At 39.7% G+C, this 22495-nt stretch overlaps 2 protein-coding genes across 5 annotated transcripts; one reads left to right on the forward strand and one right to left on the reverse strand.

Moving 5' to 3' along the window:
- Positions 1 to 364: 364 nt before the first annotated feature.
- On the forward strand, positions 365 to 11414 carry LOC104422578 (paired amphipathic helix protein Sin3-like 2). Of its 4 annotated transcripts, none has more exons than XR_721222.3 (23): positions 365 to 609; positions 723 to 807; positions 1564 to 1758; positions 1842 to 2022; positions 2093 to 2191; positions 2391 to 2564; positions 2655 to 2943; positions 3739 to 3875; positions 4585 to 4660; positions 4743 to 4772; positions 4876 to 5069; positions 5156 to 5310; positions 6054 to 6181; positions 6293 to 6547; positions 7121 to 7813; positions 7927 to 8021; positions 8212 to 8820; positions 8903 to 9003; positions 9082 to 9220; positions 9299 to 9445; positions 9565 to 9624; positions 10416 to 10527; positions 10936 to 11414. XR_721222.3 is itself a non-coding variant. In XM_010034942.3 (23 exons), the coding sequence occupies exons 2-23, from the start codon at positions 734 to 736 to the stop codon at positions 11077 to 11079; spliced, it is 4191 nt and encodes a 1396-aa protein (XP_010033244.2). In that variant the 5' UTR covers positions 365 to 609; positions 723 to 733; the 3' UTR covers positions 11080 to 11414. The 4 variants fall into 4 exon arrangements, 3 of the variants coding, with proteins under 3 accessions (XP_010033244.2, XP_039159223.1, XP_039159224.1); XM_010034942.3 differs by having other exon boundaries at positions 9565 to 9728; XM_039303289.1 differs by having other exon boundaries at positions 2658 to 2943; positions 9565 to 9728.
- A 2742-nt stretch (positions 11415 to 14156) lies between these two features.
- On the reverse strand, positions 14157 to 18505 carry LOC104422579. The gene is made up of 5 exons (XM_010034943.3): positions 17978 to 18505; positions 17405 to 17663; positions 14944 to 15042; positions 14665 to 14846; positions 14157 to 14563 (listed from the first exon to the last, which is right to left on the reverse strand). Exons 1-5 carry the CDS (start codon positions 18403 to 18405, stop codon positions 14488 to 14490), a joined length of 1044 nt encoding a protein of 347 aa, XP_010033245.2. The 5' UTR covers positions 18406 to 18505; the 3' UTR covers positions 14157 to 14487.
- Positions 18506 to 22495: the final 3990 nt, after the last annotated feature.

Consider the following 22495-nt stretch of genomic DNA (forward strand, 5'->3'; position numbering starts at 1 on the left):
ACTTACTAAATTAAGTTTAGTTACTTTGCATTACTCATGGCATTACTCATGAGACGAGGGTTTGAGATTGGCAATCCCATCACCGCTGCTCTAACAATACATTAGGATAAGCCAAAAAAATGAAAAAGAAGCTATCCTTTTATCACTTGGCCAATTACTTACGAGCAAGAAAATTTAATTTTTAAGTGAGAGCAGCCACAAGCATACGATAAATTTATTTTAAATTAATTTTTGAATCGTAAAAATTCTCAAACTAATGCGCCCCTATTGCGAATTCTAAACTTGATGGGCCTTGCCTCCCTCGAACGTGAAATTGTCCTCTCTCTCTCTCCATACAAAAGCCAGCAGAAACGCATCGCCTCTCTCTCTCTCTCTCTCGCTCGCTCGCTCTGTCGTGCTCTCGAAAGAAAAAAATTTCTCTCAAGAGTATACTTCTCTGCCCCTCCTTAGAGGCACACAAAATAGCCGAGAGGGCAGCACATAAATGTCGTGCTAATGGTCTCTTCTCGATCGAAAGCTTCGAACTCTGCTTGCCCTCCTCTCTCTGCCTGCTCGAGATCTGCTCATTCCCTCTCACTTAGCCCGATAAAAATTCCACAGACCTACAAGGTGCTGGCTCTTTTCTCTCTCTTCGAATTCCGGGTCTCAATTCCTGTTGCAGTTGTTTGTTTTTTTTGTCGTTTTAATGGTTTGACGGGTTAAGCTTTGTGGGTTTGCTTCAGTTTGTGCAGGAATGAAGAGGACGAGGGATGATGTGTACCCTGGTTCGCAATTCAAACGGCCTTTCGGTTCTTCTCGTGGGGAGTAGTGAGTTTTTGGCTGTCTTGTTTTTTGTCTTCCGTATAATTCATGCCGCTTCTGTTGTATCAGGTTCGAAAAATTTTCAATCTTTTTTCGACTTGGTCGGTTGGTTCGGAACGAGTCTGCTTGTTCATGCATTTCGATTGTGCCTATGTTGTTCTGATGCAAGGTGTCCGAGACGTGCCCTCCCAAATTTTTTTTTTGGGAAGTGATGAATTTAACCCACATGGAGATCGTTCATCTGTTTAGGTCGAACTTGAACTTTCAGATGTTATATTCTCTGTGAGACCTCGTGAGATGTGATATAAAACTTGTCCAAGCTTCTTCAAGTCTCAAGCTTGAAAATTTTTGGGGATCTTTACCTCCGATCGAGATCAGTTCACTGTGCCTGACTGTGTACATCTGCGAAATTTACCTTAGAAATTCTTTTTGCGGGGAATTTTTGGTTGTGTTTTTTCCCCCCTCTTCTGAGATGTGAAAAAGATGTAATCCTAAAACTGTTAATTGGGATACAGTTGAAACTACGCCAAATACATCTAAGGGAACGGTAGGCAGAGCTCACAATTTCAATACCCATATCCATGATTTCATGAAAATACTCTTGTTTTGGACACAAACGAAAAAGGTATGGGAGAAAAGAAACAAGTTTTGGGATTAGACAAATTTAGGTTGTTGTATGCAAGCACAGGTTTGGATTGGTACTTATTATCTGGAGAGATGTTATTTCCAATTGATGATTTAATTTTTTTTCTCGTGATGAAGCTACGGGCAATCCCAAGTAACAGGGACAGGAGCTATGGAGAATGGAGGTGGGGTTGTTGGTGGAGGTAGCGCATCACAGAAACTAACGACAAATGACGCGTTGACGTACCTCAAGGAAGTGAAGGATATGTTTCAAGATCAAAGGGAAAAGTACGACACGTTCCTCGAGGTTATGAAAGATTTCAAGGCTCAAAGGTACAACCATAAACATCTTGTTGACAATGGGATTATCAAAGGTTTAACAGCTTCTCATTCACGCACTTTTTGGTATCTTGCAGGACTGACACTACAGGAGTCATAGCAAGAGTAAAGGAATTATTTAAAGGGCATAACAAATTAATTCTGGGATTCAATACTTTCTTGCCAAAGGGATTTGAAATATCCCCCGACGAGGATGAAACACCAATAAAAAAGAATGTGGAATTTGAAGAAGCCATCTCTTTTGTTAATAAGATCAAGGTATAGAATGATTTGTCTTTTTTAATGAAGGGGCACAATCAAATTCTGATATTGTGTCTCGTGGCTTCAGAAACGCTTCCAAAATGATGAGCATGTCTATAAGTCATTTTTGGACATCCTCAATAAGTACCGGAAGGAGCACAAGGACATTAATGAGGTCTATAGTGAGGTAAATGCAGTTCCACGTGCTTCGTATAATACTGAAGATTTTTGGTCCCATAACAAAATTTCACATGTTTGATATAATCAGAAACTCCTGCTGTCATATGAAGGCTTAATTGTATTAGCATGGTCTGAAGTACCTGGAGTATTAACTTGGGATCTTTTTGATTATCTTGTGGTTTATTTTTTGCTTGTGATGTCTGCAGGTTGAAAACCTTTTTGGCGACCATCAAGACTTACTTGAGGAATTCACCAAATTCTTGCCTGATAATTCAGCAACGGCCTCCACACACAACTTTCCTTATGCCAGGAATTCATTTCAGCGTCAACATGAACGTAGCTCTGCTACACCGACATTGCGGCAAATGCAAATTGATAAGGTAATTGTTTTGCCTCCTTTTGTGTTTGGATGCTCCATCATGGATGTATGCAGGACAAAATAATGGTTTTCCTTTTCCTTTTGCGGTCAGCAACGAGCGCGGCGAGATAGGATTATCAATGCTCATGCTGAGCATGATATAAATGTAGATCGTCCTGATTTAGACGATGATAAAGCAATGATCAAGGTACAGAAGGATCAAAGAAAGCGTTTTGAGAAGGATAACAGGGACAGGAGGAACCGTGAAGTGGATGATAGAGAATCTGAGCATGACACTAGTAGGGATTTCAACTCACAGCGCTTTCCCGACAAAAGAAAATCTGCAAGGAAGGTTGAAAACTATGGAATGACTTCTTGTGAAGACAGGGATGCTCTAAAGAGTAAGTACATTATGCAATAATATGATGCAGTAGCATCTGCATCTAATCAATTCTTTCTTCATTTTGCCAAATAGATAAATAGCTTTACACCTTGGCAATTTTCATCGTAGTTTCATTTGTCTATCGTCTTATTTGTATAAATTTGATGGGGTTAGAAGTATATATAGATCTTTTTCATCAATTACCTCTGTGTACGTCATCCTCTATAGTGAAAATTATGCATGGTGCGTCAAAGACATCTGTATAAAAGAGGTACGGTTCAATACAGCTTATTCCAACTATGGGTGACACTACTCATGTAAATATCTATCGATGTTAGTGTTTCTTTGTTATTTAAAATATCTGAATTTGTTGCTTTATCAATGCGCTTTTGGCATCTTGGATGATTTTAAATGTCCTTGTATAAAATAAACTAACTGTACATGTAAAGAGTCAGATGTGGTGTAGGGTAAATTATTTGTCTTCTATGTTCACTGTAGCTGTACAGGAGTCACAGCTAAAGGTAAATAAATGTACTTCAAAGATTTTCGTGTCATCTCTCTTGCAAGTGTTTTGAAAAAAAAAAAGATCAGCACAGGAACTTGTTCCACTGTGATTGGTTTACCTTTGTTCACGTTATATCTGCTTTTGGCTGTACTTTCAAATGTATGCTTATATTTTGTCTCTGTTTTTTTCCTGTTCTGTTTGCTTTAAAGTTAAAACTTTTAACTCCGTGCATCATGCTTCTTCAGTCCAGTTCATCATTAATGTGTTTGTGTTGCTTCTATTTCATTTTGGACCATGAATTTGTGGCAGGCATGTATAACCAAGGATTCATTTTCTGTGAAAAAGTCAAGGAGAGATTGTGCAGCTCAGATGATTATCAGGCCTTCTTGAAGTGCCTTCATATGTACAGCAGTGATATTATAAGGAAAAATGACTTACAAAATTTGGTATGTGTTTGAGACCACTCTTTATGTCGGTATGCAACAGTCCTCTACCTATACTTCTTGAACTCCATGTTTATAAGAAGGTCATTCTAGTTTGGTTGATAAGGTAATTTGAATTTCAGCACTTTGCATAAATGCTTTTTTTCCACCACAAACACACCAAAACAATTAAGGAGTCAACTCAAACTATTAATATGTGGTCCATTTTTTAACAAATGGTTCCAATCTTCCCTCTTGGATACCCTTTGATATTTTCAGGTCCACAATGATGATATGCTTTTTTATATATTATTTGCAAAACAGTAATTTTAATCTTGAGAATTGTGTGAGACTGCTAGAAGAGCAACCCTCTCATATGTTGCACTATGGGATTTAAAAGTAGATTTAAAAGACTTATTTTGTTTTTAATGAGATTTTATTATTACTGACAAATTGCAAAGATGGATCCATTTTCTGTTGGTTTTGTGAGAAAGTTGATGTTCATGTTTGTTTGTCGATTGCTTTCCATTGCTGTGCAGAACCATCAGTCAATGAAGAACCCGATATTCTCCTTTGGCCATCTCTATTGTATTGTCAGAATAAATTGTTTATTATTGAAGTTGGCCCCCACCCTTGAGTTTTCATTGATCTGTCCTTGGTTGTGGTGTATCTTGACTTCGCCAATATCATAGAAAAATTGTTTTGTTCATTCATGTTTGATTTATCTCCTTAGGTGAGAGATCTGCTTGGAAAGCATCCTGACCTCATGGAAGAATTCAATGGCTTTTTGGAGCGCTGTGAGAATATTGGTAGTTCTTGAGATTTGTTGTTTATATAATTTGTCTACATGTCTATGAATAATTTTGGTTATTAATGAGTCTCCTTTTCCAGATGGCTTTCTTGCTGGTATTGTGAGTAAAAGTATGTAATACTTCTATTCACCTCTCCTCTTCAAATAGCCTGCCACATTTTATATGTTTCCTCTTTGTAGCAAAATCTGATGTTGGTTGCTTACTGGATGAAGGGTCGCTCTCTGCTGATGGGCACATGTCCTGGACAGCAAAGGCTGAGGATAAAGATAAGGAACATAAGCGCGAGAATGATGGAGCCAAAGATAAGGAAAGATGCAAAGACAAGTATATGTTCAAATCCATTCAAGAGCTGGACTTGTCTAACTGTCAACGCTGTACCCCAAGTTACCGGCTTCTGCCAGATGATGTATAAAATGGTTTGCTTTTCTTAGCTTAGCTGTTTATAGAAGTTCATATTTTAATATCACCTTGTTGCTGCTTGGTGTTCTGCAGTATCCAATTCCTTCAGTCAGCCAGAGGTCAGAGCTTGGTGCTCAAGTGCTCAATGATCATTGGGTGTCTGTGACATCAGGTAGTGAGGATTACTCTTTCAAACACATGCGCAGGAATCAGTATGAAGAAAGTTTATTCAGATGTGAAGATGACAGGTAAAAGCATTGGATTATTCTTCTGGCATTTTGCCCATACATGGTACATATTCTTTTGTTATAAGATGTCCCTGTTTGGTCATCTACATCAACATGCCATCCACATTTTTGACTTTGTAAAAGCTACGTCACAGTAGCTTGAAATTGAAGTGGGGCTGGTTCATGTGGCAACTCAGGGGACACTATGTATCTTTCTCTTAACCTTTGTGGTCAACCTATGGAGAGGACTTAAATTAGATCATATCCTCCATGTTATCCCCATATTTATATGGTTATTACACAAAAGGGTTGCCGAAGTGAATGAGTACATTGGTGAACTTGAAAGTGGGTGCTGCACCAATTTTACAATTAATATGTCTGTCTCTCTGTGCATGAAATCTTTGCTTCTGCTTTGTCAGTTGTTCTGTGGAATTTTCCTGAAATAGTATGACTAAGTTTTCGGAAAGTGTTACAAGTGGAAATATGTCAGGATAAAGTCAAATTTAGGTTCTGGTCAAACATGGACCATCCTAAAAGAGCCAGGACACCATGGATCCTATTTATCTTCTGCCCTTCTTAAAGTACATAACACAGGCTAAAGCTTTTTGCAATCTTGTGTTCATATTACTACATTATTTCTCAACACCTTATTACTTGTAATCACTGTGAAATGTGGATTAGATTGCTCAATAATGATTTTTCTAGTGGTTGCTTTTTGATGCTCATTGTGCAAGGGTCATGAGAGTGTTTTCTACTGGCTGCAGATTTGAGCTGGACATGCTGTTAGAATCAGTGAGCTCCACTGCGAAAAGGGCAGAGGAAGTCTGGAACAACATCAACGAGAATATTAACAACTTGGAGACTCCTATTCCAATTGAAAATTACTTCACTGGTCTGTATGTCATATGGTTTTCTTGAGCTTCAATTTGATCTGTATTGCCTAGTTCAATACTTTAATAGATAGCTACTAGCAACTGTCTCTCTTACGCATTCTGTTTTACAGCTCTCAATCTACGATGCATTGAGCGTCTGTATGGCGACCACGGTCTGGATGTAATGGACATCCTCCGAAAAAATCCTGCTGTTGCGTTGCCTGTCATGTTGATTCGCCTGAAGCAGAAACAGGAAGAATGGACAAGGTGTCGTTCAGATTTTAACAAGATTTGGGCTGAAATTTATGCTAAAAACCACTACAAATCGCTTGATCATCGCAGCTTCTATTTCAAGCAGCAGGATTCAAAGAACCTAAGTACAAAATGTAAGTCAAAACAATCAAATGAAATTTTTTTGGTGGCAGTTGGCTTTTGCCTGATTATTTCTTGAAATGGTGTCTTCTCCTTTTGCATATTTTGTATCATATTCAGATTTTGCATTGTACATTTCTTTATGTTCCAAAAGAGTTGACTTGTTATTGTGTTTCTTTAATATTTGAAGCATCTTATTTCCTTCTTAATTATCCCATAAGAGATTTTTGTTGCATCCAAATTCTAAAAGTACCTATGAGATGACCCTTTTCAGCAGGTCTCTTTTTTCCCCATGAGCATAGTGTTTATTAATTGTACTTTTCCTTGAAATACTAAATTCAGTGGGGAAAAGCTATCAGCAGGTCTTGCTAGTTCCGAAATTGTCATGATATATTTCCCATATTCATTCCTGGTATTTTTTGTAATGCTATTGAAAGCTTTCTATATCAATTGTATATTGTAATGGCTGGTCTTAAAGTTTCCTTGTGAATATAACTTATTCGTTTGGTTTCTCAAAATAGATTGCCTTGGACGTTCTGTAGTTGTAGCTTTTTGTTCCTCTAATGGTTACTTGGCTTGGTACACAGCTTTGGTGGCTGAGATCAAAGAATTGAAAGAAAAGAAGCAAAAAGAGGATGATGTTCTCCTTGCCATTGCTGCTGGAAGTAGACAAACTATTGTCCCACATTTGGAGTTTGAATACTCTGACGTAAAAGTTCTTGAAGATTTGTATAAACTTGTCCGATATTCATGCGAAGAGGTTTGCTCCTCCAAAGAGCAGTTTAATAAAGTAATGCGACTTTGGGCTACCTTTGTGGAGCCAATGCTGGGATTTTCTTCTAGAACTCCTAGCTCTGATGGTGCTGAAATTCTTGGAAATGCAATGTGCAATATTACCAAATGTAGTGCATCAAGCAGAAGAGGAAGTGATGAAACCTCTGATGCTGATGCTGCCAAAGCTAATTTGCTGCAGTCAAAATTGAGGAACAACGTGGATGAGAATGCCTCATCAGGACTAGCAGGTGTCAGCAAGGCCGCTTTGCTTGACAGAGATGCTTCTGCTAAAGAAAACAATTCTTTAGTTTCAGAACGTGCAGATAGAGATGATGTAGTGAGCGATACTCCTCATCTTTCTGAGAAGGAACCAAAGGATGTGGATCTGTCCGAGACAGTTGCTGCTTCCAATGTTCAAGTTACCGCCAATGCACAAACACGTGGGTGCACCCCGCCACTTGTTTCAGAGAACAGTCATGAGAGAATCAATGTGGAGGCGATATCAGGTAATGCTTAGTTCAGTGGGATTATATCAATCTTTTGGAGTTTGACGATGTTATCTACCTATAATGATGCTTTTGATATTTATCTGGGAACAAAATGCTTTTGATATTTTAAGGTTCCTGCTCCAGTGCTCTTCCATCCCATCCTAAGGATACTGCCAGCAAAGACCATGAATCCAAAGGTATTCAGGACTCTGTACCATTATCGGAGGTATGATCTTGCTGCCACTCTCCTTAATCACAATCCTACCTGTCCATAGTAAAGTAGTGCGGTTGCCACTTAAATCTGTCCAAACAGTAACACCTCACAAATTCTTCTGTTGTGCAATTCTCAATTTCTCATCTTTTTCACCCTTTAATGAAAGAACATGTTCATGTCATAGCTTGATTTGCTGCTTCAGGGCAATGCTGTTGCAAAAATGAGTGTTCATGGAATACTTCAAGATAGTGTGAAAATCAGCTGGAATCAAGTAGGTACTGTTGAACCATCCAAATTTGAAAAAGAAGAGGGTGAGTTATCACCAAATGAGGAATTTGAGGAGGAGAACCTTGAGGTGTATGCAGCGAACTCTCTAACCGAGACAAGACGTCATATTGACAGACAAGAGGGTCGATCAGGTAACCTCAACCATGTAGCTGGCCAGGATGGTGGAGACAATGATGCAGATGCTGATGATGAAGACAGTGAAAATGTTTCTGAAACTGGTGGAGATGTCTCAGGCAGTGATTCTGCCGGAGATGCATGCTCCCATGAAGAGCCTGAAGAGGAGGAGGATTTAGAGCGTGATGAAGCTGATGGTAAGTCTGAGAGTGAAGGTGAGGCTGAGGGGGCTGCTGATGCACACTCTGTTGGAGGAGATAGCAACCCATTGCCCCTTTCAGAACGCTTCCTTTCCTCAGTGAAGCCCCTTTCAAAGCATGTAACAACTCCTCTGCTTAATGGAGGGGGGAAAGATTCCCGGCTATTCTATGGAAATGACAATTTCTACGTGCTTTTCAGACTTCATCAAGTAAGAATGGATATTTAGGTTTTATTATGTCCAGTTTTAATTTTTGAGACTTTCCTGAATGAGTATATGCATCATTGACCAGATTCTCTATGAAAGAATTTTATCTGCAAAAACAAGCTCGCTATGTGCTGAAATGAAGCGAAGAACTTTGAAGGATTCATGTTCTTCAGATCCTTATGCCAGGTATGGAAAATCTGCTCATGTAATTTTAGTTAGAATAAGTTTTGGATGTATGTTCATATTGGCTCTGCTCACTTGCAGATTCATGTCTGTCCTATACAAATTGCTTGATGGTACTCTTGAAAATGCAAAATTTGAAGATGCATGCAGAGATATCATTGGAAATCATTCATACATTCTATTTACGTTGGACAAATTGATATACAAGTTGGTCAAGCAGGTTTGTTTGGCTCAATCTTTTGCTATATTTTCTTCCACCTTGGTTGTCCCTATGTCACAGTTGTAGTCTCTGTTGCAGCTTCAAACTGTAGCTAGTGAGGATATGGACAACAAGCTCCTTCAATTGTACGAATATGAAAAATCTCGGAAACAGCTAATTGATGCCGTGTATTATGAGAACACGCGTATCTTTCTCCATGAGGAAAACATATATCGGTTGGAATTTGTAAGTACTTTGCAGCACCTTGTTTTATCCCTGACTGTAGGGAATTATGTGTCTGATCCATTAATCGGCTGTTTTTCTTTGTTCAAACATTCATGATCTGTTTTCTTGTTTCCCTGCAGTCATCCTCTCCATCTCGTATGTCCATCCAGCTGATGGACAGTATAAGCGAAAAGCCTGAGGTTTTTGCAATTTCAATAGACCCTAACTTTGCTGATTATCTGTACAATGACTTCCTTTCAGTTTTTCCTGGCAAAAAGAAGCTGCATGACACATTTTTGCTAAGGTAGTAATAAAAGGCCTGATACTGGCACTTACAAGTTCCCCCTACTTTGACATTTCTAGTGACTAATCAATGCCTATCCTAAACAAGTTCTGATAACTTCTGATATTTCTAGTTAATAGGCCAGTTTTACCCAATCCCATTGAAACTCCGCCTATTTATTTTCTGTTGGAGTAGCTGTCTACAGATGCTGTCCTACCAAATTCCAGAATATCTCCAGTACTAATATAAATAGTTCTAGTGAGACTTACTTTGTTTGAACCAAAGTTCGTAAATTTCCATAGTCCATCCAAGTAAGTGCTGTATTATCTTCATCGTTATTCCACAATGCTGCTGATGAATATTCCTAAATGGTCCTATGCCTTTGGTGTGGCCTTCTCCAATTATTTTGTGCCCCTACCATTTCAAACTCTCCTTCATAATCCCTTTGATATCTCATTTTGCAGCACATTCTGTATTTGTTTGAAAATATTGAAGTTGGTTCACTGGTGAAGTTAGTTGTGGTCATTTTTTTGTTGACTGTCTTTAAAAATTGTGATAGAATTGGATCCAAAAGAATTATCTTATCCTTGACAGAACTTCTGAGCAATTTTCAATTTGAAGGTGGTGAATATAGCTGGTCTATTTGGATAAAGGGTAGAAATAGGGACGTTTTCACTAAATGCTTGCTCTCATTATTGTGATTGACAGAAACAAACGGAAATATGTGAGTCCGGATGAAAGTTCTGCTTTGTGTATGGTCATGGAAGGTGCTAGAATCATCAATGGTTTGGAATGCAAGATAGCTTGCAACTCATCGAAGGTAAGATGAATGTCATTGTGTGCGCGTGTGTGGCTTAATAGCTTCTTGATTTTTCCTGTTTTAATTATGGCAATTGGCCTTTGACGTTCATGTTTCTTCATAAATTAATTTTTCCTCCTCTTGTTCACGGCATCCGGGATTGATGTTGTTACACACACTTGGGATTTGATGTTTTTGGGTGTTTAGGCTGCTGTATTATCTTTTGCCGTGCTGAGACCATCTGTGACTTGTGTCTTCTTACCATTGTTGTTTAGGTAGATCAATTTGATATTAGAAGTTGTCATTGTTTTTATTCCTTAATTAGTAGGGAAGTATTTTTGACCCCCTCTGGTCCTTCACCTGATGTGCGTACTTTTTTTTTGTCTTTTCCAATGGGTATTGTTTCTAAATGTCAGCAATTGTTCACAGATCTCATACGTTCTAGATACAGAGGATCTCTTCTTTCGCCCAAGATGGAAAAAAAGAAGAGCTTCATCAAATACAGGATTCGCATCTTCATCTCACAATCTGGCGAAAATACAGAAGTTTAACAGATTCTTGTCTTCGTCATAGCAATGAGGGCGTATTTGCAATCCGCCTGAGGTTGGCGCAATGCTGAAAAACTCAAAAAAAAAAACTCTAATTGCTGTTCTCTGTTTGCTATACACACAAAAAAGCACCACCGTGCTGTTTCAGATTAGCGTAACTTTTCATTGGCAATCCCAAGCTGGAGAGCTTTGGCTTCCGTGAGTTGGAAGAAGCCGTGCTGGCCAAACGAGCCAACGGGATGAGGTTGCTACATCTTGTGGGTTGTGTATATATAGTTCTTTCCTGGTGTCCTGTAGAAATGGTTAATTATGGGATATTGCATTCATGGAATTTTCCAATTTTCGTCGAATTTCTTGTGATGATATACTGTTGTCCCTGTTACATGGGATTGAGGAATGATTCAGAACTAAAACTCGGGGGCATAAGTGGGAATGCAGTCTGAAGGAGAGGGTAAAATGAAAGATAAAATCTGCTATACTCGGAAGGACTTTCAATCGCCTGTCTTTTACCTACGCATGCTTCTTTAGTTTAGTTGAGTTTAATTCGGTAGAAAGATCGGCTCCTCTTCGACCTTAGGATCCAACACTTTGCTCATTTACACAAGAAGGGAAGAAAAGCAGGATCATTGAACTGCCCGAGAGCTGAGGGACACTCTGAATGAAATTCACTTGAACATGACGGAGGAAAAGAAATTTCAGATTAGGCATTTAAGCACGATGGCAGCTTGTGTTCTGAATCTTTTTAGTCAATCTATCATGGATGGGAGGTTGGGTTGCTTAATTAGTAATTTAGTACTCTAGATGAATAGTGAAACAATGACTTTGTTTGATGCCAACTTCCACCTTGGGATGAGCATTAGTCCAGAGTCCCAACCCAACCTGGCCAGTCCTAGTCTAACTCTTAGGGAGATTGGGTCGGTTTTTTGTCCCAAAACCTTTGGACCTTATATTGTACCAGTTGATTCTCAATTCAGGAGTTTAGGGTTAATTTTGTCCATACCAATATATTATAGATTATATGCATTTTTTTATTTTAAATTTTAGTGCCTCTTTTTTTGTTTTCTTGACACTTCAATTTGTCATATAAATTAGAAAGTAGAAAGAAACCCAACCCTTATTCAACAAAAAGAAAAAAGAAAAAAAGAAAGCCTCCTCACTTGTCTAAGCCTCACTCACCTCTCCCGCTTTGTCGCTCACCTCTGTTCACTAGCCTCTATTCCCTCGTCTCGTGTGTTCGTTTCTATGGTTTGTTGCTTTTAATAAGTATAAATTTATGTTGTTACCTTATTTTATATTTATGTTTGATATGTATTGATGTTCATAATTCGGTTCTCAATGTCATATTATTGATGGACATGTAATTTTAAAATAATATATTTATCCTTTTAAGAAATACAAAAAATGAAAAAAAAATTTATCAATTAGTCCAATTTGACCTTAGAACCGCCTAGGCTCAGCAGGGTCGGTTCTTAATCCCAAAAATTAGGAATCAACATTGTGCGAATTAATCCTTAGACTAGGTGATAGACTGGCCCAACCCCTAATTGCTACGATTGCATAATAGATCGATCTTGACATAAAATTAAGTCAATAGTTTCGAAACGAAGGAGAAAAACTCAAGCCGGGATAATTTGTGGGTCGCAATGTTTGGTGGCAAACAAGGACCAGTGACGGCGTTGAATGTCCACGTTGGCACATGGAAGACAGCAATGCAAGACCCAATCATCTTCCAGATCGGGTGGTTTTGTCAACCATGATGTTGTGTCTGAGAGGAGCTACGCGTGATTCAGACAGAAAGTAGATTTTGATTAAGGATGTCTACCTGCCTTTAACCTAACTAGAGAGCGTGCAATACGTGTTTACATGGATGGGTAAGAACTTATCATATACCAATACGAGCGTATAATAATTATTCTAATTCGCTATTATTCTTTTTTTTCTACTCTAAAAAATAAATTTAAAATAAAATTTTGTTTGGTAACGTAATTTCATTTATTTATTTATTTTCAAGCTGCCAAGGAAGAGAAATTTCATGTCTTTATCATATGAATTTCTATTATAAAAACAAATAGTTATTTTTTCTTAAAAAACTTGTCCAAAAAATAAAAACTTAACCAAAAATTGATTTTTAAAACTTGCACTCTTAAAATGTGTATGGTAATGATTCTATTTCCAAGAATAATTTTTAATCATAAATGATTTTTTTTTCTAATTTTTTTATGGGAATAATTTCGAGCAAAAAAATACACGTTTAATAACTGTCCAAAATTTATATTTCTAAAACAGAAATTCTTAAATATTTTTTTTCTTTTAATTTTTTTAATTTTTATTATATTTTTTTTTTTTTCTTTTTTTTTTTCTTCTTCCTCCTCCTTCATGCTGGATGAGGTTCGATGAGCTTGCCTAAAACTCACTTGGCTAGGGCGAGCGTTAGCCTCATTGGTGGCCACACAGCGCAAGGTCAATCTCGCCTTGGCCTATCGAGACCAAGCCTCCCATCAGCTGGTGAGGCCAAGCCTCGCTGTGACTGTGCGAGGCTCCACCTACAGGTTGACCTCACCCGGCCATGGTGACGCTTCAAGCGAGGTCGCCGGCTCACGTCTGACTAGTCGCTGACTATAGCCAAGGTTGGCAATCGACTAAAATGAAGAAGAAGAAAGGGAAAAATACAAAAAGAAAAATGTTCCCAAGAATAAAAAACTACTTTTTTATACTTCTTGATTCTATTCCAAATTTATTTTCGGAAACAAAAATTTTACCAAACAATTTTTTTTTTCTTCGTTCAATAAAATAAAAGAACGAAAATAATTGTTCCAGAGATGATTACCAAATAGAGCCTTATTTTTACTTTAAACAGCTTTGCCTCGCTTCATGCTTGCCGCATGTAAGCGATCAGCATGGACTGAATGCACCCACATGGAACCAATTAATATGGCAACATCAGCTGCCGCTTGTCGGTGGCCTGATATTTTTATCACCTTCACCATGTCCAAATAAATTGAAGGAATCGCCGTGCATTGGCCGCTTTCATTGGAATTTCCAAGACAACAAACCTACATATACTAGGCAACATTTAAAAGCCGAGGGTCGAGCTTATCGACCAAAACGAGCACACAATTTGTATATTACCTCTTTCAACAGTGATTACATAGTACTGGTACACAGAACCATGGCAGAGAATTTAGATATGAGACCATCATCGAGATGATATTTCTTACTTAAACTACACCACAAAAGTCATATCCAATTGTGCAGACAATTTAAATGGAAGATGCATTTGAATGATTAAACCTACACTTTTTATGAGCCTATAATTCCAGTGAAGTGATTCGAGTAGAAGCAAGATGAAGAATTGGGGATTATTTCCACTGACAATTTAAGTAAACAGAATCTCTGGGCAAAAAGAAGAGAATGTACATGCCTCCTATTATCTCTACAACAATCCAACCACACAACTCAACTGCAACCTGTTCTCCAAGCCTCTCAAGTGATGACCCAACAACATACACCTGCCATGGACGGAAAACCTGAGTGAGAAATTGATGTGGTAAAAAGAGCTGGCTCGAATTAATAGCACCAAAAATCCATCAACAAAAGAGAAATTACGCACCAGAAAAGGAGTTTAGCTAAATTATCCCTTGAAGTGCCTATCACGTCAAACAATTCATCGTTGCCCTCTTGGGCATTTTCATTGGCCATTTTATCTTTCAAAAACTTTCTCAATATGTTCTGAACTAGTTGCTGAATGATTTCTTCCACTTGTGTTGATGAGGGATGTGATAATTCATTTACCTGTAGAAACAAATCAAGCGTATGATACACAAAATATGCAGAAGATTTTTACAACAATTTAGATGAAGCTAATATCAAAAGGCAAGTTTGCGATTACCATGTCAGAATCTAAAGACCGCAAGTAATTCAACAGATCGTTGCTACTCTCTTTGTCCAACTGAATTCTCATATTTCCCTTCTTGTGCGAATTCAACTCCTGAAAAGGTAAGAGCTCTACCAGGTGAAAAGATGAACATTGATAATAAGAGAAATGGAAAAGCAATGGCACATCAACATGAACTAACAGCTTATACAATTTGCAGACTGGGCTGCTGACACAAGACTTGCAGATAAATCGTCGCATTAATCTGGTGGAAAGCCAAGAAGAGGCCAGCACATAAGGGATTCTTACAGAGGCAGCCATCAATTCACTGCCAATTACAAGAAGACCAAGACACGGCATATCATACAATAGCTGAAGGATAGAAGTCCTAGATATTTCAGACAAGTCGTCAAGGAGCAGCAAATATGCGATTCTTTATCCATCAGTAGTTTTATTTCGTTTTTAAATGCATCAGAAATTTTCGAAATACTGAGATTCATGTACCCAAACAAACAAATATTCACAAAGAAACCTAATTATGTTGATGACATTGACTAAAGCAGCATAGTCAAACAGCAAATTGACCATGAATTGTCCCATCATTATTAGTAAGTAACTCAATTTCTTATTACTGTCTCATAAATGGCAATTTGCCCCATCAATTAAAGATCCACAATTATCTGCCCAAGGCGGAGCAGCATGTGGCAAAATCTCAATGTAAGTCAAGAGGCTTCTTCACATCACACTCTAAAAAGATCTATGACAAAAGCAATCTAGTAATGATGTTGAGAGAGAGAGAGAGAGAGCACCAACAGGTTTCAAATTTGGCCATTCATTCAGGCAATTGTCACCCATGTTTTTGGGGTTTCCTCAAAACAATTTAGTCAACATTTTGCCCCCTTAACCTTCTTATGTTACATTTACCATTTTCTGTAGTGCATTCTTCTTCCTTACCTCATCAATCAAGTTAACAACCAGGAGCCCTGACTTTTCTTCTGTCGACAATGTCTACACTTTGTTGACTTATTGATGATTCTTTCTAACCAATGATGTCCAACCAATGTGCACCGACACAAGATGCCACCAATATTAACGACGAAAAAGACACGGTATCATCTCCCCCTTCTACCGCCATTTTCAAGCAGCTCACTTTTATTAGGTTCTTTGGATAAAGCCCACAGATGACTAAATCATCACAGTTTAATAACTGTTTTGCTGTGCGTACTAACTGTACTTTTTCCCCTCTTTTCCATTTCTGTTGGAAAGACAGGGAGGCAGAGTCACTCAAGCCAAGCAACATTGCAGCACACCCAATGCTCTTTGATTATGTATAAAAACATTGGAAAAAAAAATGACTGCAATGTTGAGTGGTCACTTAATCTTGATAGCTATAAGTGCTTTCTCTTTATTTTGGAGGTGTATATGATACCTGGGCTCTGGGAGGGGGCAAATATAAGGGAAAATTACCAACTTGACCTCAGTGCTAGCATTATACTTGTTTATTTACTAAAATCTCCTTTTGGAGGAGAAGTCCCTGCACATTGGTGGTTAACCACTTGTGCTTCACCAGCCATGCATGCCGGGACTTACAATTTCGAACTAAGATCCAACATGAAATCCACATCCTGTCATAATAACTAATTTTTAACTTATCTAGTCATCCTCTGATCAACAGAAGATGTATCAGTCTTGAAAATACAATAAAAAATGTGTGAACAAGCAAGCATATCCCTCAACCCACAAGACCCAAAGAGAGGCAGAAATATAATGAGACGTCATATGACCTCCACGTGTCATACTAAAGTCATTTCCCAAATTGCCTAATTTAACATCCACATCATTCTGCAGCTGACCACAGCATGCCAAATTCCAGAAAGCAACCCAAGAACCATCTTAAAATGGGTGCTTTCTCTAACTTGCAAGCATTACTAAGTAGCTTCTCCAGCTCAAACCCCAAAAAATACGAGCAACTTCAATATGATTTACATTTAATGACCTAGCACAAAGAGACCTATAACATGAAATTTGCAGTAGTCTCATTTGAAGACACTCACGGGAGGATCTTCCAACATCATCAAAGCTCAAATATGATAATCAACAGACCAGAGCCTATAAGAACAGTTTTTTTTTTTTTTTTTTTTTTTTTTGGTGACCGAGGATCCGCCGGAGCCTGCCCTTGTCGGCTTACGCCGATTTGGGGTCTCATGGGCCTCCACGATGGAGACCCAACAGCAACTATAACTTGGGGGAAACTGGCCCAGCAACCCACCGCCGGGCCCGCCGGGCCCCCCCGCTTTAATCGCTAACAACGCAGGGTTTCGAACCCTTGACCTCCTTCGCTGGAGGAGAGATCTCAACCAACTGCGCTGCCTATGGGTGGGTGAGCCTATAAGAACAGTTTGCATTCAGATTTTCAAAAAGAAGATAAAAACGAAGATGAAGATAACAACAATAAGGTTTAAGGGAAAATACAAACCTCCTTAACCACATCCAATTCCGACTGCAACTGCTGAATGTAATTCAAAGCCTCGGGAGACAAATCACCAAATATCTGCACTTCTCTTCCCTCCATATCTACAACAGACACATCACTCTCATCTCCACTTTGCCTCTCCTCACCTTCCACTTGCGAAACATCATTTTGGCTCACCAAATCCCTCTTCACGGAAGAGTCCAAGGAACTATCGAAGTTTCGCATCAAAGACATCCTGTACTCCGCATTCCACAACGTATACCTGAAGTTCATACCATATCAATCGAAAATCACTATCGACCTTTGCTTAGACATATATAGAGAGACACCGGTTCAAAAATCATTTTCATGGACATCATTTTGAATTGCTCAAATTACATACAAACTGTTACTTCTAAAAATCAGAACAGACACCGGCATCCATTGCACGCCACTCCTTTCGAAAAATAAAAAAGAGATCACCGGCGATATAATCCAGCATCCGGTGAGACCCCTACGATTGCGATAAAAATGCACACGACGTTCACTGAAATTCATCCCGTCCGCCGGAAAACAACAGCGAAGGCATCGAATTACCCGGTGATGACGGAGGAGACGAGGAGCCGGCGGAGAGGCTGCTCGGATATATGAATCGTGACGGCGAACTGATCCGAAGGCAGGAGCCCCAGCATGGCGGAGATCGTCTGCTTCATCGAGTCCCGGGCGGAGTCGGAGACGCCCTTGGAGATGACGGAGTTGTCGAGCGGCTCGATCCGCTTGAGCATGTTGGCGATGACCGAGAAGCCCCGGTCGAGCGAGGACTTGCGCGTGGAGACGAAGTCGTCGGAGACGCCGCCGCCGAGGCAGCTGACGGTGGCGGCGGAGGAGGAGGCCGGGGCGCCCCGCCGCGGCGCGACGGATAAGAGGCGGCGGGGGAGGAGCGGCGGCGGCGGCGGCGGCTGCTGCTTCGTCGAGAGGTCGGCGAGGCGGCGGAGGACGAAGGAGGCGCGGGCGGAGGTTGCCATGCGAGGGTGAAGAAGATTGCTGGAATCTCTCTGCGATTGGCCCTCTTTGCTTCTCTCCCCCTCTCTCTCTCCTCGCTCGGGAGAAGATTTTTGACGTTTTGGTCGCGGGGGGAGGTTGAGAGTCGGGTGAGAGTATTGCCACTGGATTTGGGGGATTATTACGAATTCGCCCATTGGGGAGTTTTTGCACGTCCCGAATCGCGTGGGGGGGCCACGTGTATTTCCAGCCATTGAAAATGTTCGCGGGGGACCCCCACACGGGACGCACGTGACCTGATCCCCAGCCTATATACAATTTCCGCCGCCAAACACTGTTATTTTTCCCTTTCGTAAACTTTTTCTTTGGCAAACCTGTACCGTGCGAAGAGTCCAGCCCCGCAACTATCATTTTCATGTTCGGGGCAAAAAGACCAAAAGAAAAAAAAAGAAAGAGCATACCTAATCGAAAATAGTAAAAAGAGCTAGTATTACCAAAAATCTTAAATTAATATACTCATATCATATTGATCTCAAATTAATTTTTGTATCATAAAAACACTCGAACTAGTATACCAATATCATATTTACCCTAAATTAATATACTCATATTATATTTATCCAAAAAATTCTGCCACATATATCCAAAAATCCCAAACTTACTTAGGTTCATCGAGTTGAGATTTTCATGAAAAAATTAATTTGATGGCAAATATAGCATAAGAATACTAGTTTGAAGCCATTCGTGGTGTTAGTGATGGTAAATAAACACTTGCTTGTTTTGGTTTAGTATAGAAGACTAAAATGAGATTTTACTCGAATCATGCGGAATTTTATAGTGAAATTCAAATAATTGATGAGTGAGATAGTACTAACCCGCGTGATTTATGGACCCTAAAATAACTTTGTCCTAATCCGAAACTAATCCCCTGGCATCAATATTCACGTTGGTGGGGTCAAGCGCGCATTGTGTTTGCATTTTGGGTTCTAGAGTCTTCTTTGCATCCCTCCGAATCCTGTCCCTCCTCAAAGGCGCCTTGCGATTGGAGTAACGTCATCGAATTATTTGTCAAGTCAAGTCGCTTTTCCTTAATCCAATGACAAGCAAACTAAGGTCACGTCGGGCTCAAGATATGAAAAGCTCCTCCCTGTGCATCTGAGCTAGACATATATGTGGGAAAAACCGGACATTTCAAATTCACATGTAAAGTGTAACCCGTAAGTTTGCTGGCCATGGCAATCCTATTTATTAACGTTGCAAGTTTGCACCATTCCTTGCCGGAGGTCTTTGTCCGAAGGACTGTTGGGCACGTCACAAGGGCTGGGGCCGGATGCATGATTCTGCGATACAGTTCAGGGTCAAGTATAGGAAAATTGGGAAGCGATAAAAGCGCGTCGAAAATGGTCTATGTGTTGATTAATGACTAAGACAAAAGGCTTAGACGTGTTGACCATCTGCCTGATGTCTCTGGTCATAGTCCAGTGTTGGCACAATACTACTGTTCTCGTTTGGCCATTTGCTTAGTATTCTTCTTTGGCTTGGTCGTAGCGCTTTACTTCTCTGCGTCCCAACCGAGTTTCTCGAAGGAGCATTGGTCCCGATCACCTCCTGTTCATACTTAGGATCATCATGTGAGTGTAGCATGGCAGGATGCTTGAGAAGTACGAGCTCGAGGTCCAAATATAGGTCTCTGGCTCCTTGGCCTCGGTCCCAATCCCGGGATTGTGCCGATTCCTGGGATTGGGACTCATGCCCATGGAGCTTGTTTCGGTATGAGTTGGAGTTTGAGAAGGATTTTTTTGGTAGCATCGCAAGAGCTAGTCCGGTCAGAGAGGTGGGAATGCCTGGCTAGGACGAGAAAATGACGGGCATTGGGGCGTCATTTTCCAAACACAGGGTTCGATTGCACAAAGGTGCATTAGACCCGATAGAGGTGAAAATTTCTCTGCCAAAGCTGGAAGAGTGCGAGGTTTCTGGCGTCAGAAAGTCCAAAGATGGACCGGGTGTCGGGGAAATTTGTTTGGTGAAGAAGTTAGAAATGTAGTTATAGATGCTTGATGTTTCAACACGTGATGACGATTAGTGTCCTCAAGTTATTATTTGCCTCCACTATTATTATTAGTAGGTTTAGAATAAATACACCTCCAGGATATATACTAAAACTGCAAAGAAACGAGTTTAACAATTACTTAATTCTCTCCTGGAATGTCACTTTGAATGTGTTGTTAAAGTTGCGTATATTAAAACGGAAGAAGAGAGAGTTATGAAGAAGAACAATTGTGGTCTGATCTCTATTCATAGATAGACAATCAACACATCTCTTGGAAATAGGTATCTTCTCTCCAACTATCACCATTTTTCATGTAAAAAATAACCTCTTTGCATAACTACCGACAACCTCTTTTAGGACCAAGAGTCGCCCATTTTTATGACCAAGACTCACGTCTTCTATGAAGTAAGAGACGCATCTTTTATGATAATAAATTATTTCAATGCTGGGAAGGAGCTATATGTATAGCAGTACTTGTGGTGGGTCGGGGATTACCCCAAGCCACAGCGGCAGTGGCTGAGGCAAATGCAGCAGCACCACAACCAGCATTGCTCACCCGAACCGAACACGTACTAATGAGAGGAGCTGCGAGACGAGCGAAATAGTCTTTGGGGGCGGCGCAAGAACAAGATGGCCAACACATAACCGTGGTGATCGAGGCCATCAACTAAGGAGATCCCAATGTTCGACCACCGCAATATTCATCCTCAAATCAACCACTCGGGCTACTCTCAGGGATACCGACCGACCAGATCGAGTGATCGAATCAAGTATAGTGGATAGACACGTTTGTTATGTTTTCTTGTTTATCCTTTATGAATAAGTCTGCTATCTGGAGCATGAACATGATCAGGGAGTTGTGTAGTGGTTGGGAGATCAAGGTTTAGGAATCATCTCTTTCTGTGCCTTTCTTCTTTGCTGAGGAACGGATCGAAACTTACATGACCGAAAGTAACACAGAGTGATTCCGTCGAAGCAATCTGATCATACTCTTGTCGCTGCTTTCTTTTCTCTCTCCAAAATAGGGCAACATCAAAATTACAAGGCATTCGCAAATGTAGACAAAGTAACTTTCCAAATGTGAACCGATATGGAAAATAGACCAAAGACATATAGGGGCCCTTTATTGATTCTTGGACAAGGAAACGTGAGTTGACTAGAAAATTAAAGGTATGAAAATTTGAGGTAATCGAGGTCAGCCGTGTAGAAGGGTATTGATATATAAAGATAGTAGGAAGATAAATTAGAACAACCGGTATTCATTGCTTGATTGGCTGTCCTTTGCTCGAATTACACTCCAAAAATTTATAGCCATTCAAAATGGTTAACACAATTGCAAAGGAAAATTAGATAACAACTTACGTGACTCATGGAATTCAGCAACACGTATCAACAAATGATAACATAATGACCCACTACTCGCGGTCATGTACACTCCAAAAATTTATAGCCATTCAAAATGGTTAACACAATTGCAAAGGAAAATTAGATAACAACTTACGTGACTCATGGAATTCAGCAACACGTATCAACAAATGATAACATAATGACCCACTACTCGCGGTCATGTCCTCATCACTTGCCCCACGTCTACGGTTACTTCCACAGCTTGCAAACTCCTCTTCTTGACGTTTATAACAGCCCATTTTTTGAGATTTACGGCTCTGTGAACCAGTGGTCATGCCAACCGAAATCGTTGGCTACATGACTAAAACACCCTATCTCCCTCTCGATCCGTCAATCTTCACTTCAGTCGAGTTTTACTGACCAACATTTCGTGGTTCAACAGTTAGTAATTTTCTTTTTTGTCGTCTGTTAATAACTTCTCATCACCTTTGTCGATTTTATGTAATTGCCAACTAAAAGGACTCAGCAAAATTTTTTATCTTTGCCATATGTTGGTCGATCTTATTGAGCCCAAATCAACATTGACTTGAGCAATTTCGGTTGTCAGCACTGTGAGAAAAGAGGTCCAAGCTCTCTTCACAGACCAATTACTCAATCTCTGAGAAAATTATCAAAACAATCCTAAACCTATTACATTTTTTCCAATTCAATCCTAA

This window comes from Eucalyptus grandis, chromosome 10, assembly GCF_016545825.1.
Source record: "Eucalyptus grandis isolate ANBG69807.140 chromosome 10, ASM1654582v1, whole genome shotgun sequence".
Classification (NCBI taxonomy): Eukaryota; Viridiplantae; Streptophyta; class Magnoliopsida; order Myrtales; family Myrtaceae; genus Eucalyptus; species Eucalyptus grandis.